The sequence below is a fragment of the Betta splendens genome, chromosome 9, assembly GCF_900634795.4.
Source record: "Betta splendens chromosome 9, fBetSpl5.4, whole genome shotgun sequence".
Taxonomy (NCBI): Eukaryota; Metazoa; Chordata; class Actinopteri; order Anabantiformes; family Osphronemidae; genus Betta; species Betta splendens.
Window position 1 is genome coordinate 15,171,478 of NC_040889.2, and position 16,014 is coordinate 15,187,491.

General features: G+C 47.6%; 1 protein-coding gene across 15 annotated transcripts in view; it reads right to left on the reverse strand.

Moving 5' to 3' along the window:
* The window catches only part of arvcfb (ARVCF delta catenin family member b), a 137,811-nt gene that overhangs the window by 71,875 nt on the left and 49,922 nt on the right, over positions 1–16,014 (reverse strand). For 10 of the 15 annotated variants that reach the window (XM_029162755.3, XM_029162751.3, XM_029162756.2 and 7 more), the window contains one exon: positions 15,535–15,753. The exons of 4 other annotated variants lie outside the window; for them this stretch is intronic. In XM_029162755.3, the coding sequence (XP_029018588.1) occupies positions 15,535–15,726 (192 nt within the window). In that variant the 5' untranslated portion in view covers positions 15,727–15,753. Of the gene's footprint in view, positions 1–6,219; positions 6,483–15,534; positions 15,754–16,014 lie in introns of those variants that run through there. One more of the 15 variants, XM_029162758.3, reaches the window with a different exon arrangement.

Genomic DNA, 16,014 nt, shown 5'->3' on the forward strand with positions numbered 1-16,014 from the left:
TCTCTAACCTCCAGTTGCCCCCACAGCTACGGTGTCCTGTCACTGAACTGGAATCGCGCTTGGCTGGATCAACGGGACACTGGCAGCAATCGGAGCCCCCGCCGCAGGGCCAGGACCGTACGCTGCCCAGCCCGGTGGGTGTCGAGTGCAGACCCTTCCACGCACGGCTGGCACCTAGTCCCCCCCAACGTACACAGGGCTGCTTGGCACAGATCGGCACCGCGCCACGCGCCACTAACCAGCCTATTCCGAGACAAGTTGAATATGAGAGGGGGAGGTTACGGAAGGAGATGGTAGATTCATAGGGCCCCAGCATCCAGAGCAAGCCATACATGCTGCGGAGGTTCATTAGACAGCTCAATAGGGCCTGCTGGAATGTGCGAGGAGGTGCGTCGAGGTATTGTTCGCCAGTGGCTCTTCTGGGCACGGCAGGACCACATGCGTAGCAATGCTGTGTAATGGCATCCATACGACAGCCAGCCCAGTGTCTGAAATCCTCCACTGTAGAAACCATTCAACTGTACAAACTTTTGTCTGAGGAGAATCTGCCAAGAACTTGTTTATCGTTCCCATTTTAGGGGGCTCTGTTCCTGATTTGGCTGAACTTTTGCCAGTGGTTAGCATAATGTTTGTGTGCAGGTCGGTTTGCGGCCGGAGCTGTGGCTCCTACAACAGAGGCCGCACGTACTGTACTGTAGCAAGGCTCGTCGCGGCCCCGAGGCTCGGTCAGCTCACAGAGGTTTGGACTTTCCCTCTTCCTCTATCTCCTCTATCACTCTCTTTTATTTTCCTCCCTGGATCAAAGCCATCGGCCGTTACAGCAACTATTGTGTGTTGCGAGGCTCCGAGCAGCATTCTAATGAAGTGCCGGACCTCATCAGCGCAAGCCAGCGGGTCAGTAACGGCCGGTCCTCACTTCAAGCTCCACAGAGGATTTGGGAATGAGCTCGAAGTAAGCAAAACATGACTCTTGATGTTTTTTTTTCCCCACATACAGTGGATGGTTATGAGCCTTATGCTGGATGGTATATTATGTTATGATATAGAAAGCAAACAGAGTAGCTGATTTAACAACGTGCTCTTGTATCACACTTCAGGAACAGATCTGCTGTGATAATTATGTTGAAATTCATTGTCTGTATTCTCTCAGCTTTCCTCAAAAACACTCAGCAACAGCTAGATGTGTAATGTTTAGCGAACTCCAATCAAGGACGGCTCCTCGCGCAGTAATCTGCATGGTCAGTCGGCACTGATGGAGCCTTACTAAAGAGCTGTCAGAGGCAATCATTAATCCCAAAGGGCAGTGAGAGACAGATGGTATGATGATGGAGGATCGATGCTCTCCCCAGCATCCCCGGCTGCTTCCAGAGGCAGGAAGTGGGCTAATCCCTGGAAAGAAAGTTCCAGACTAAACACGCAAGAGGTCTCTGAGCCATCGCCGCTTCCCCAGCCCCCACCACTGGGCTGAATGTACCGCCCACTACAATGCAGACGCTACTAGAGGGGGTTAAAGAGAGAAAGGGAGAAGTAGGGAGGCGTTTGTTGCTGCATTTCTGGTTGAGGGAAGCTTTATGAGGACTTTGACCTTCCCCGTAAGGGCCCCTCTGGAGGTCCCCAGCTGCAGGATGGAGGGGGTGGAGCCTATGGGAACTATACATAACTGTCAAAGAAGTCCCAGTTCTTTAGAAAAGGCCCTCGAAACCAGACCCTCTCAGTCCTTCTGCTCTGGCAGCAACAGAGGGACTGGGAGTAAGAACTTTAAAGTGCCCGTCAGTGTTACAACCTATTTCGTGTTCTGTGACATTCTCACAACAACGGCTGCTTTCCCAGGTACACAGAGCTGGGGGAGAAAACGGCTTTGCAGCCGCTGGTCTCATCAATCACAGGCTCTTTGGATCGCTGGGGTCCTTATTCATCCACGGAGCTACCCAAAGAACTGTCACATCTGCAACTTTAACCACAGTCCCTGCTGGAGAGCCAATTACAGCAGTGACACACACAAACACTAGTATGTGTATGCATGAGTATATGGAAACAACGGCATCTTCTCAGCTAGTGTGGATCAACATGTCAGCACTTTGGGACGTTATGAAGTCCTTTTTCTTCACTCTGTGACAGTGTTCAGCAACTCTCTTTCACCACGGTAAACACGTGACAGCCTCACTAGACCTGCCTGATTATACTTTCGTGCTGAAATGTGCTTTTTGTATCACTTAATTGGGACAGCCAGGTTGCGGCTATTATAGAATCCCAGCATTATTACGATGAGAGAGACATCGGCTTTCCGGTCAGACTCTATCACACTGTGACGGAGCCCCGTTCTCTGGGGCAGTGGTCTCTTTTATCTGGCTGATCGAAAACACAACTCTGTTTGCTGGCTTCCAGCAGCACTGACAGGAAGGTGTTTATTGAACACAGGCAGGGAAACCATGAATCCTACTCCCTTATAAACAGGACTATCCTGTCCGTGGCCCGCAGACAAACATTGAGCAAATAAGATGGGAATCCAATCGATGTTCCTCTGTAGCCTTCAGTGTGTGTGTGTGTGTGTGTGTGTGTGTGTGTGTGTGTGTGTGTGTGTGTGTGTGTGTGTGTGTGTGTGTGTACTTGCCGAGCACAACACATCTGCACCTCACCTTCCAAGGGGTTACAGGGCACAACGCACCATCAGTCAGGGAGTCATGGCCTTCTATCTGGAATTTAACTGTGCAAGAAGTGTATGCAGAGCTAAAAGAACAGCCCCAGCAGAGATAATAAGCTGCAATCTCATTAATGCACTGCCTCTTCTCTCCAGTGCTGTTTCCAAACATAGCACTTCTCCCCTGCAGCCTCCACGTTTACTGCCTTTTTTCTTTTCATCTGTGTGATGATGAAAGCTGAGAGAGCATTATGGCCCTAGTCACTGGTCAGCTGGCAAGATGGGTTAGGACGCATAGAGGGATAGTGGAAGGGCTGCTGTGGGGCCAAAGGTTGAATGGCAGAGACCCCTAGTGATCCACAGCACCCACTGAAACAGCAGAAACCTCAGTCTGTTCATGTCATACACAGAGACCATACCAGATGTCTGGTGTAGTGTTGCATTAGGAGACTTCAGATAAAATAAAGCAAGCAAGCTTAAGAAAAGTAAATTTATTTTTAGAAGCGCAGCACAAGGCTATTAGCTTTTATGTATTTATATGAAACCAAATGTTGAAACTGTGGGGGTCATTTCTGTGATATATTATAGGCAATAAAATCTGATATTATTAACGTGTGAGAGTCCAACATTAGCTGCATTAATAGTGCGTCTAATGAGTAGTTGGACCATTAGTGCGTCTAGATGAAGCAGGTCATTGATTATTGCTCACAAGTTGTAAGAAATAATCATTACAAATTTCCAGACCTGAAATATGGGCTCCAGTAAAAGTTTGGCTCGTTTTTACTGAACTTGGAGCGATTAGAGCAGGTAAAAGTTGAAAACAAAAGGTTTGTTATTGAAGCAGAGAAAGATCCATCTCTTTCCACAAGCCATTATTGCAAACTTACTGCATCTTGTGCAGACACAGGAAGGCGCTTTACATACCTCTGGGGTGTTAATAGAGGAACCATGCGGGCGGCGGTGGTCGTGCTGTGGAACACGCATGACTACAGCTGTTCGCATGTCAACTCAGCTCGAGTTACTCAAAACCAAAAGCAGGCGAGCGATGAAAGGAGGAGGTGGGCGACCGCGGATCCTGTGACACGTCGCAGGTCACGCGTTTAAAGCCGCCATGGGAACGGTATGGGAAACATGGGGAGCATGGCCCACGCGGACAGGTTGTGTGATGGGAAGGCCATCTGGTGTCACCAGTCGCATGTGCCTGACACCATGCGATCAAACCCGGCAGAACCCCCCCCGCATCCCCCCCCCCCCCCCCCCCCCCCCCCCCGGTGCAACTCTCCACCCCCACACAAAATGTCCCCTGCACTCCCAACAGCTATTGAGAGCTCATATGTTTCCGGTCATTGACATCACTCTTATATGACACCCCCCCTCGCCCCCGCTCCTCAAACAATACCACTGCTCATGCTCTACATGTCTTCAAATATTGATCCGCCAGCACAAAAGAGAAGCCTCAGGAAGGGACCGGAAAGGAAATATGCAAGGACGGTGGAGCGGTTATACAAACACGCCCCCGCAGGAAAAAAGGGAAAAGTTAGGGAGACGTCTGATGGCTTTTTAATTTCTGTAAGAAATCAAACGGCATCGGAGAGAGAGGGGGAGCGGCTGCAGCTGAAAGCCCCACTGGCTGTCAGGAATCTGGCACTCCGAAGACCTCTGGTTGAATCACTGATGGATATTTTGTTATTCAGGCAGGTCTTTCTAGTTCACAGAGGAGAAGTAAACTTGTTTTTTGATGACCTTGGCGAGATGACGACTACTAGATAATTCATTATGTTTTCCTTTCTTCCCAGCGACGAAACTGCTCCCTTTTTTTCATTTCTGCGACTAAATTTGGAGGATCTGGGCGCAACCCTGCTGGCGAGAAGCTTATATTTAACTCAGACATTGTCTGGTACAGGCTCCCCCACTAATTGAGGGCTATGCCGTAATCTGCAGTGGGCTAAGATTCTTTCGGTGTAAGCTCTGCAGCAGCATTAAGATGTGCCCGACTCTCACCAGTCTCCCACGTCTACCTTTTTCTGTAAAGGCAGATTTCGAGACTGTCGGGACACCCAGAGGCACAAATACCCAGAACCACAGGGAGCGCATGAGGTTTATATGACAAGTATATTCAGAAACGGCGAGCAACGGCGCCTTGGAGCGCTGCTCGTGCCAGGTTCTCCGGGGCTGAGGAATTAGAAGAGTTGAAAAGGTCAGCGCTTACGGCCTGGTCAGTATGTGAGTATCCCAGATATCCCAGTCTCCCAGGGGTCACGGACACGCCGCACCTTCACCAACAATTCCCGGGTGTATTTGGAGAGGCCACGCTCTCGGGCTGTTGACGTGCATTTGACCCCGCTCATATAATTCAAGGCAGGACTCCGGCAGGCGGCTTTTTGCCCTGTTCTCCATCGGCCGGCACGCGGAAGGGCTCCGAACTTATGGGAAAAATAAAACGGGAAAGAGCGGCGAGTGTGGACGCGAGACACACGGCTCCCGTTCCGATTATCAGGTGGCGCTCGTCCACGGGGGGGGGGGGGGGGGGGGGGGGGGGGGGGGGGGGGGGGGGGCTGTTAGCGTGTTATTATCAGGGCCGACAGAATGTTTTTGTCTGCCAGACAGTGGTTCCGTAGCTCCGCCCCTCTCAGCGCACAAGAGCAGAGCGGTGCTGTGGAGAAGTTGACCTTCTTCAAGCGGATTTCTTTTTCCTCCGCTTTTTCGTCTTCGGATTCCTGGCTTCCTCTTTTGTGCATCTGAGCGCTGCCAAGCGCGACGGGGGAAAGAAAAAAAAAAAAGAGAGATAGCGCTGTGATGGTGTAGGCTGCCTGTGGATGCGCTTCAAACACAGGGAACACTTCCAATAATGTATGCACATCATGCCCTGGTACACACGCATGCACCCACACAGACACACCGACAGCCTGCGAGAGCGAACAAAAGCACATTCCTGTGGTATCTGTGCACGTGAAAGACAAAAGGATTTAATGCCATGTCTCTCACACAATTGGCATTACAAGCCAGGCAATAAATCCCGCGCGTCCGGACCAGGGCTCATTCACTGCCTTGCAGGCGATGATCAGGGACAAACTTTCAACAGTTCCCTCCTCATCCCAGAATGGCATCAGTCATTCTATAGGTGGTAGTGACACATCCATGTGTCAGACAAGTCGTAAGTCACAGCACTGGTTAACGGAGACACCCCCCCCCCCAACACACAAGACCACTAAACATATCTCATGGTCACGACTATTGCCAGCACAAGAGTCACTAAGTGTAAGTCCGCAGTTTCCATAATGCCATGTTCCAACATGCCGGTTTTATATGCAGTTTCCATGATGCCATGTTGTACTGTAAACTGCACGTGCGGGAACACCTCACGAATTACATATTTCACCCGTGCACACACCATCATCTTAATACTCAAGTAGTATTTTGCCCTGGTGCGTTAAACTGGACGGAAAAACCCCATACGCAGGACATAAACGGTGATGCTCATTGACACGTAACATAATAAGGGATCGCCGAAGAAGAAGAGAAAGACCCGAGGAGTCAGAGGCTGGAGGTGCGATGAGACGGAGAGCGCCAGTGACACTAACCTGCTTCACTTCAGCGGGCATGGTCCGAAATCCCCCCGTCGACCTCGACAAAAGTCGAATCTCCCGAGGGCACGGGTGACAGTTAGTTCCTCGTGTGGGAAAACTTCTCCTGTCCCGCCTCTCCTCCTCGTCTCCGGGCGCTTCGCCGGTGTGTTCACGCCGAGTGTTCCCTCTGTGCGCGCAGAGGCAGCGGCTCAGTCGCGGGCAGCCATCCTCTGCTCAGCTGGGCTCAGCCGCGCCGAGTGCGAGGCAGCAACGCCGGAAGCGCGGCGGCGCGCCTTTCAAAGTAAAACCGCGGCCGCTCGCGCACGCGGGACCGACGCGCGGCAAATGAACTGCACCTCAAACAACCGGGAAACAAACGCTGCGCTTGTGTGTGAAGCCAAAATGCTCCGATGATAAAAACTCAAAACACAGCAATTAAAGCTTCATGTTCAGTTCTTGACAACTGCATGGTCGAAATCTTTTTTAAAATTTGGAAGGAATAAGTGTCTCAAGCATTTTGATGTTTCTTTTTATTTGAACTGCAGGTCGGTAGCGATGTATTAATAAATTAAAATATACTTTAATCGTCTAAAAAACATATGATCCAATGTCACAATCCAAAATTTAAGTTTGCTATATACAAATGCCACAGTACAAAAAAATACCAAAGTAATTCATAAAGCTTATAGAAATCTAAATAAATTAATAGAAAACATCAGAGTCAATAACACCCAGAGTCACTGAATGATTGTATGAATGTGAAAATATGAACATTTAAGACCAATGTGGTAAACACCACTCTTTACTTCATCAAAACAAAAGGGGCTTTCATTTGGAAAGATCTTGTCTAATCGTCCAGTGGAATCCACAAAGACCACTTGACTGTGGTTAATAAACCTAAGTTTATTTTAGCAGCCTGTCTTTCATCTAATCAAAACCCTCTGAGTGTTTTAAACATCTGTTTACCAAGCTATTTACTGACAGCTTGGTAAAGTGCCTCTATCATTCTGCTATACTGATGCTCCATAAGGAAAAAGGATTGTCCGTCAAATTACATAAAAATGTCAGGAGATTTGAGGGTTTTTTTTAAGAAAACGAGGCTCACATTATTTCTATAAAGCTTGAGGGTAGAAAAGAACAACATACAACTCTTATTTTGGAAATAAAATCACCTCATATCCAGTGCAATTATGACAAACTCAAGCTGGGCTGAAACAGCTCTAAACAGTCTCTTGTTTATCCTGCGAAGGTGTACATTCAGTGTAAAATGGAGAAAAATAATGGGGGGGGAGTGGTGTTGCCCCTGCAGAAAGTCCCCTCTGCAAGAATCCAAGAACAGCAATAAAGCTGGACAGAGCAGTGCAGTGAGCCACGCAGGCAAACTCACTGAACAAAAAGTTTGTCTGAGACAGAACAAAAACCTCCAGGGCTGAGATAAAGGGGGGAGGAGGTGTGAGGGGGAGGGTTCCCAGACAGGCAGCACTAACTGGAAGTGTAACAGCACTCCGCCCCCAAAAAAAAGAAAAATAAAACAAAAGAGTAGAAAAGAATGGAGAGAGCAGATGAGAGAGGACTAGAGAAGAGAGAGAGAATAGAGGAGAGAGAAGAGAGAGAAGAGAGAAAGAGAGAGAGAGAGAGATGAGTGGAGAGCAAGAGAGAGAGCGAGAGAGAGGAGATAGAAGAAAGAAAGAGAGAAGATAAGCTCCCCCTCTCTCTCCCCCCCTCTCTCTCTCTCTCCCCCTCGCTCTCTCTCTCTCTCCCCCTCGCTCTCTCTCTCTCCCCCCTCTCTCTCTCTCTTTCTCTCTCTCTCTCTCTCTCATTAGCTCTATGCCTCTCTCTCTCTATCTCTGGCATCTTTGTGGGGTGGGACAGGCTCGCTCTATGCACTCCAGCTGCGTCTGTCTGTCAAGCCGTCCTCCTCCCCCTTGTTGGCATAGACAGAGTGAAGCGAGGAAAAAGAGGCGGTGGGGGCAGGGGCTCCCACACAAAACAAAAGTTCCCCCCATTGAGGCAAAGCCACCCCATACTCTGCAAATTTTTACACCCTGCACCCACATACACACACAGCTTTGTGCTGTTCCCCTCACCGCACTTGATATATGGGAGGGGCAGGCGGGACGTGAAAGAATTCGCATTCAAATATCAAGACAGAGAAGGAATGTTAATCTAATAAGATGGAAGCTTAACTAAGGGCAAGTTTGAGGACAGGAGAGAGAAAAAGGATGACTGGGCTAAAAAAAAAAACAGAAAGGAGAAATCCCAAACACACGGGAAATGGCTGAGGTTTTTCTTTCCACGAGCTTGGCAGCGCTCTTTCACCTCTTCAAATGTTACTGCTCCGTTTGTTCTTAATGAAGGACTTGGCCCAGTACCCACCAGCACAGTTAGGTCTATTTACCTTCAACAATACCAATAAGAATTAATCCTACCAACATCACTTTAGAAAGTAAAGGCTGGGTAAGTCCAGCTGCAGTGCATTTCTTTCACTTAGGAGATTTGAAATATCATGTTCCATTTAAGCCATTTAAGCTATTTAAGCATTGAGCGAGTTGCATAACCCTGTTTGAAATCCATCCACGAAAAATCCTCATGATGGAGACAATAAAAAAAGAAGCACTGCTCCTTTCCATAAATCTGCCTGTATGCATGTTTTGCCTATCGGTTTTAATATGTGTTTTCATCCTAGCAGCCCCTTGAAACTTGACGCAGTTACACTAGCTTTCAGCCAGAGCATGCATACACTACTAATATACTATACTGATGTTCACCTTTTATAATGTTTTCATATTGGAAAGTTTGACCTGGAGCAAAAACCTTAAAGGCAACCAATAGATGATTACCATATTTTACAGTGATCTATTCAATAGCTGTCACAATATTTTCCCAGGGCTCAATGAAACATCATGATGCTGCAATACAGAGCTGAACATTAAAGTTTAAATATTCTGGACTCAGTTGAAGACCTGCCACCAACAAAGCAGTTTAAGTTATGCTGCTGGCATGGCTGAAAAGAACCTGCCTGGTTTTCATATATAGAGAGAGTTTCTGCATGGAGGTAATTAATGAGTTTTCCATCTTTCATCTAAGATGTACTGTAGAAAACTAAAATTAAAAAGAACAGGACAGACTGAGACATGTCACTACGCATGAATAAAAACCTCATTTGAAACTAACTTGGATGCGCTAAACAATGCAGGATGATGATACTGCTAATCGCCTACATTGAGACGAAGGCTCTGGGCTTTGTACAATAAATGTAGGTGTAGGAATAACCCAGCAGTTATAATCAAAGCTGCTGAAGTCGGCCTGACGCCATCAGGGCACACGGTACCAAACATGTGCTAGAAAGGTTAGCGTTCAGCAACTAGACACGTCCGGCGAGGCTGCATCTGTTAGAATCCTGTTCCTCACTAGTGATGAAAGACAGAATGGAAAGGCTGGCGATTTGAAAGTATACTGTTTCCTTCCATAAAATATGCTTTTATAATCTTCATTTTCAAAGGAGGCTAAAATTAATTTAATTCTGAGCCTGTAAAAAGCTTTTCCACTATGCCAGAAAAAGACTTCCTTGGAAATATTACCTTCAAACTTGACAAAGATCAGAGTAAACACAAAGCAGTGAAAGTAGTTTCAAGATAATATTGACTTTGCTGAATTAAGGCAAGCGCTGCACAGTACATAGACCTGATGACACAATAATGTATGTGTGAGCTTTTACAGCGCTAGGTTGATATGCTGCAGACAGACTGGGCTTTATTCTAACAATGGCGTGGCTTGCAAAAACACCCTTATCTAATGACTTACACTATCATCTTTTATTTTCCCCTTGGAAAACGGCTACTCAGCGAAGCAGAGGATTAGAATCCAATCTATTGGGGGCTTTTGTTTTGCGGAAATACAATTTTCCCTTCATTTAGGGAAATAAGGCTCCGTTTAAATGACATCACTTGAGATCAAAGGGTCCCATTCTCTGTTTTTATGTTGAAATTGTGGAACTGCACAGCGAAAATTTGTAGCTGAACTTCAACAGGATTAGACCTCTCCTAGTTTCCCATCTTCTCACATAATTGGGAACAAATCACAACAGAATTAGAAGCCGTTTGAGGCTGACTTGCAGCAAATCCTAAACTTTGCAATAAGAACAGTTTGCGACCAAAACGTAAAGTGAATGATAAGAAATTGAAAAGTGTGTGTGTGTGTGTGTGTGTGTGTGTGTGTGTGTGTGTGTGTGTGTGTGTGTGTGTGTGTGTGTGTGTGTGTCACCTGTTTATTACCACTCCAGCGCCCACACTGATAGATTTACTCACTCCAACAAATGCCAAGAGGTTTTTCTTCTTCACAGTGGAGATTTTAGGCTAAATTAGCCAGCTGAGGGTTAATGCTGCCTCCACTGAGAATCTGCTATTTAGTGTGTTTAGTCTGCGGGGGGACCTAAAGACTCCCTTAATTGAGATGTTCGTATTTGCCATTTAGCACTGTGGAGTTTGAGTCACTTTCCAGAAACTGCCTTCCAGTGATTCCAGCATTTTTAAGTAGTGATCTGTCTAATAAAGCTCATATTACTTCAAGTCCTGGAAACTTCCCAACACGAGGCTCAGAGCTGCTTCTATTCCTTATTTGATGACGGTTACTTGTAAGTCATGTGGTAAAAGTGTCACCCTAGTATTCTAAACTTATGAGGATCATCAAATAAGGACGTGGTGCATGAAAGCTTCGGGACTGTTTGCAATTTATTATTCTTATTTCTTGCGGCTGAAGGGGTCAGAGTCTGTCCTTGTTTGGCTATTCTGCTGGACGCGGAGCAGGGGAAGGTCACATTCCTCAGGTGGCACCGAGGTCTTGTGTGGAATTTAAAACACGTGTGCCATACACGGCCTCTGAGCTAAATGTCCAAGCCGTGATCATCTCTGACTGCCGCACAAACACAGGCATCCTTTAAGGACGATGCCGTGTCCTTCAGAGGCCTGCTCGCCCACTGCGCAGTGTGCAACGGCACAAAAAATGGAAGGGAGCAGTTTTTAGACACCCCTCTTAGAGCTTTTAGAGAGCGTAATGGTTTAATGGACTGTGATCAAATGGTGCAGGCATTAAGTCCAGCAACGTGAGGGTTGATTCGAAGGATGAATGTTTGAGTCGCCCCAGGGGAACATAAATAGCCCGAAGTACAAAAGACTTTTCCACTACCTCCACTTTAAACCTCTCTCTCTCTCTCTCTTTCTCTCGCTCGCTCGCTCTGCCTGTTGTACTGAACGAATACGTACAGTCACATCTTCAGCCGTGCAGCTATCGTCGCTAAAACCACAGTCATTGAACAAGCTACTGCATGGCACCTCACCAGTGGGGAACCCCGTTGTAACCTTGGCTTCAAATGCCACAGTGCTGTAAGAAGGAACAGCTCTGTCAGCACAAAAGTTACTAAACAACACACCCTTCCACCTGAGCTCCTCCCAATCTCAAAGGATGATTTCAACATACGATTCACGAGGTTGCTTATCCATTTATTAACCTTCATGCTAAGGTGAGACGCGACTGGATGCTCCAAGTGGAAACATGGAAAACCAGCTGCATTATTATAATTCGACTGTGACTTTTCTGCAGGCTGCTCCGTGAAAGCCAGGGAAGAAAGAGGTGTAGCAGCACAGCAGGAACAGTGCGGCGTGTAAAAGTAAACAAAGCAGCCACTTTCACACCGAGGTAATTAGGGTGTTTATGGGAGGCGAGGAGCTTCTTGATGGCACAGCGAGGGAAGAGGACGGGGAAGGATAGAGGGAGGGGTGGGGGGGGGGGGGGCAAACCGAGGCCCATTGTTAGGCAGGTGATTTACGAGGGCGCGCCGGCTCCCGGGCCCTGCCAGCGCCGGAATAGATGTCCTGTCGCCACAGCACGCTTGGCCCGTTGTGCGTGGACGGGGTCGGGGGGGCCGGTGGGCATGAAAGCGGGCGGGGGGGCCGCCGGGGCGGCTGTTGGTGGAGGGCCGCGGTGCCGCGGCAGGGCTGGGACCTTCACATCTTCACCACAGACAGCAGCACAGATCAAAGGCTGCACTGTTCCCTCGCTTTAAAGCTCCCAGCCCTTTGAAAACTTCCCACAACATTTGCACAAGGGGATGTTATGCCTATGCAGTTCTAGAAGCTCACTGAATATAGGCTCTGAATACCAAACACCAACATTTTATGATATCCGCCGTGCAGAGGAATGATCCCGGGTTTCCTTTCAAAGACGTCGGATCATTGGACGCGCCGCAAGATGCAATCTTTGCATGTGCCGGGCAGCGGATGTGGGTGGATAGATTAGGCGTCTGGTGTATATGAAATTAGGTCATGTTCTCCCCCAGCTCCAGACAGACACGAATGTCTGAGTGCTGTCTGCCTTTCTCCACACATACAATCGTCACCGTGCTCCACTTGACCTTTCAGAACCTTGGTGATAACGCAGCTTCAGGCAAAAATCAATTACCACGGGGAAGGCACAATAATCATAAGGAGAATGCGGAACGTCTTAGCGCGAGTGGGCACTTATTGGGTTTTTGACAGATGCGGATTCAAAAGGCGCCTCTGCCCGTGTCACCGGTTCTGTTCTTAGTATTTTATCTGGACAGCTAATGGAGCAGCGCTGTTCAGGTTGTTCTCGACACTAACACTCTCCTCCAATCAGTTCACAACATGTTACACTGGAGTGAATTCAGATCAGAGTTAAATGAATCACTGCTCTTAAAAACTAGGCCAGTGCGTTTACCAGAACCGCTTCCACACTCACTGCTTCACTACAATGGGTCAAGGCCAGGGGCAAAGCAAATATCGTAAATTGTTTATCATAATAAAGTTTAATTCTTTGTGGTCGTGTTCACTCCAGCTCCAGTCGTATTCACAGGAAGACTGTTATTATTACAAGATTTATTTATTATTGGGACTATAATTTTGTCTGTATGTAGGGCAGATATGAGGAATAAAAAGCATTAGGCTGCATGCCACATTTTTTAGCTTAGACAAAAAAAGGAAAACACAGTGGAAATCTGCAGTTGTCAAATTTATATGAAAACGTTCCTAAATCATCAATATTACAACATGTTACAACTCACTATGACCTATTTTATTCCAAACCACATTCAGACTTCACTTCACAGGTTTTCACAATTCAAATTGAAATAATTCACTGCATGATGGAGAAGGCTGACCTGCTGATGATGAAATGCTTACAATGAAATCCAGCCAACATGCATTAGGATATTTGTTCACAAGATGAAAAAACATCCATCCTGCATCAGTGCTAGTAGGAAAATTAGGAAAGTTAGCATCTTGGGATCATGAAAACGAGCATGAATCTTCATCTTCAGTTCATCGATTTGCATTTGAGATCATAACGTGGTGGACGGACACCAAAGCCTGCTGTGATAAAATCAACAGACTAGTGTGTTGATTTGTGAACTAACCCGCATCAATCTTAGCGACTGCGGGCTGTTCTTCCCTGCCAGCCTGCGTTTTAAACCCCACACCCAGATCTAAATTATAAAAACAGGTTTAATAATAGCGGTGGATCAGCAGCTTATTACTGTTATTACTCACTGACTTGCATCATGGGTCTTGATTCTGACACCAACACTTAAATAAAGGCAAGATTCTCCCAGCCTGGCCTTTGGGTTGTGATTTTTAACCTGCAGTTGCTGATCCATGCTCCGTTTTAATCTATCATGGAGTCTGGGGACTGACTTGGAAAAACTCAGCGAGGAGTAAAAAAAGGAAAACCGACATACAGTGCAGCCATCATCGCTCATAGCACCTCATACTGTACTTAGACACAGCAGCTTGAGGCTCGAGACCGAGTGCAGGTGCACTGATCAACCCCTCCCACCTCCACATTCAGCCTGCTCTGGCATTTAGGCGTTTGCGATTAAGCTGACTGTTCAGCGCCTGCTGACCACATGACATTTCAAAACGAGTTTAAACGGGCCACAGTTGCTCGGTTGACCTCCCAGTGTGCAAGGAGCGAGGCTGGATGGATGGAGAAGGCGGCGTTACCTGTGAGTTACAGTGGCAGAACGGGGCGAATTTAGCGCCAGTCAAGAACCACCCAGTAAATCATTGACCAGTATATGAGAGGGGTTTGGCTATAGGTCTCATTGCTCGCACTCTCTCTTTCCCATACACACACACACACACACACACACACACACACACACACAGAAAGCAGTAGATAACTGGACTCTGCGGTGGATGAAGGGATGACACGTTTACTTTAAAATGCTATAATTTTCCTCCGTGGTCTTTATTATCCTGTCATGAGGCCAAATTGGCTGCGAGCCTTCTGAAAATGAACATCGACATCAGCTGTTAACAAAATGTGACTGTAGGCAAATACAATCAGCAGCAAACGCAGACGAAGCAATTCACTCCCCGCAACTCTGGTTATCAATAATACGAGAGACTGACAGCGTGGTTCCTTCCTTTACAGTGATTGCAGGTGAAGCGCATAATCAGTGCACGTCCGGCATCTCCAAGCAGAGCTTTGGAAATGTAGACGGGGAAACGTGTACAGTCTAATGGTTTCTTTGACCCCAGGGTATAAAAACAAGAGTTGTCTATGAGAAATGATTTGCTCAACACAAACATGTGTGTCAGTCAGGCCTTCAAAGGATGAAAATAACTCCAATCATCAGACGTTACAGTATGTAGCCTGACCTTGGGAGTTATTTAGAGTGGAAGCATTAACAGTAACATTTCCCCTCAGCAGCTAAGACTTTGAAGTGTGTAAATCAATGGGTTGTTGTGACTGCTGACATTTTTAGAGGATTACAACTGTCTCATTTCCACATCTTACATTTCCTGCTCCTGCAGCCAACATTGACAGGAGCCCTGGCCAGGATTCTAATGTCTCCCAGATGCTGTCCAGACCTGGGCAAAAGGCCACATCCAATCAGCAGCAGCACCAGACGATATCAAAGACCAGTGGGCGAAAGGAGATGGGGTTGGGTGGCAAGCGGGGGCGCAGAGACGCAGAATGAGAGCTTGAATCTCTTCAGGTCTCTTTAGAAGATGAGTCACTACATACAGCAGATTACTTCACAAAGTCCAAGACAGTGGCTTCAGACAACTGCAACAAGGGTCCTAAATCACCGGAATATTAACAGACAGGTGTCTGCTTCCACCAGTGATAAAAAGCAATGGCCATGAGCACAGGTGACGATGGAGTGAGCTACAGCATTTCAGATGGAGGGAGGGAGCGGGTGAGGCAGGTGCCGCTCCGTGGAGGCAGGCGAGGGAGAGGACACATGGCTGCGCAAGTTGGTGGTGGACAAGACAGGTGGCGGCGCGCCAGCGCGTTGGCATCGTTTACCTGTATCACCACCTGTTGCCACGGCAGCGGCTGGCTGGCGGCAGCGGCAGGAGGCAGGTTGGCGCGCTCTAACTGCAGGGTGACGTTGCGACGCTCCTCCTCTAGGGCTCGGGTGAGCTGCTCAAAACGCGCCTCCTGCTCCTTCACCGAAGCCAGGATGCTGGCGGCCGAGCGAACGTCATAGTCCTCCATGTCCCGTGCGAGTGGCAGTTGTCAAATCTTGTCAAAGTTAGGAGCGGTGGGAGAACAGAAGGGGGGGGGAGGGGGCACGAGGTCAATAGAGGCACCCATACCCGGTCAGCTGGGCGAGCGGCATCAACTGATACACACCTCATGTGCAACTCTTATTCATTGGCTAAAATAGGACAGTTTAACACAGGCCTTCAGGACCATGACACAAGATTAGAGAACAAAACTAAGAAGATTAGAGCATCTACCTCACTAAAAAGGGTGTGGTGGTGTCATATTCATATTCTGAAT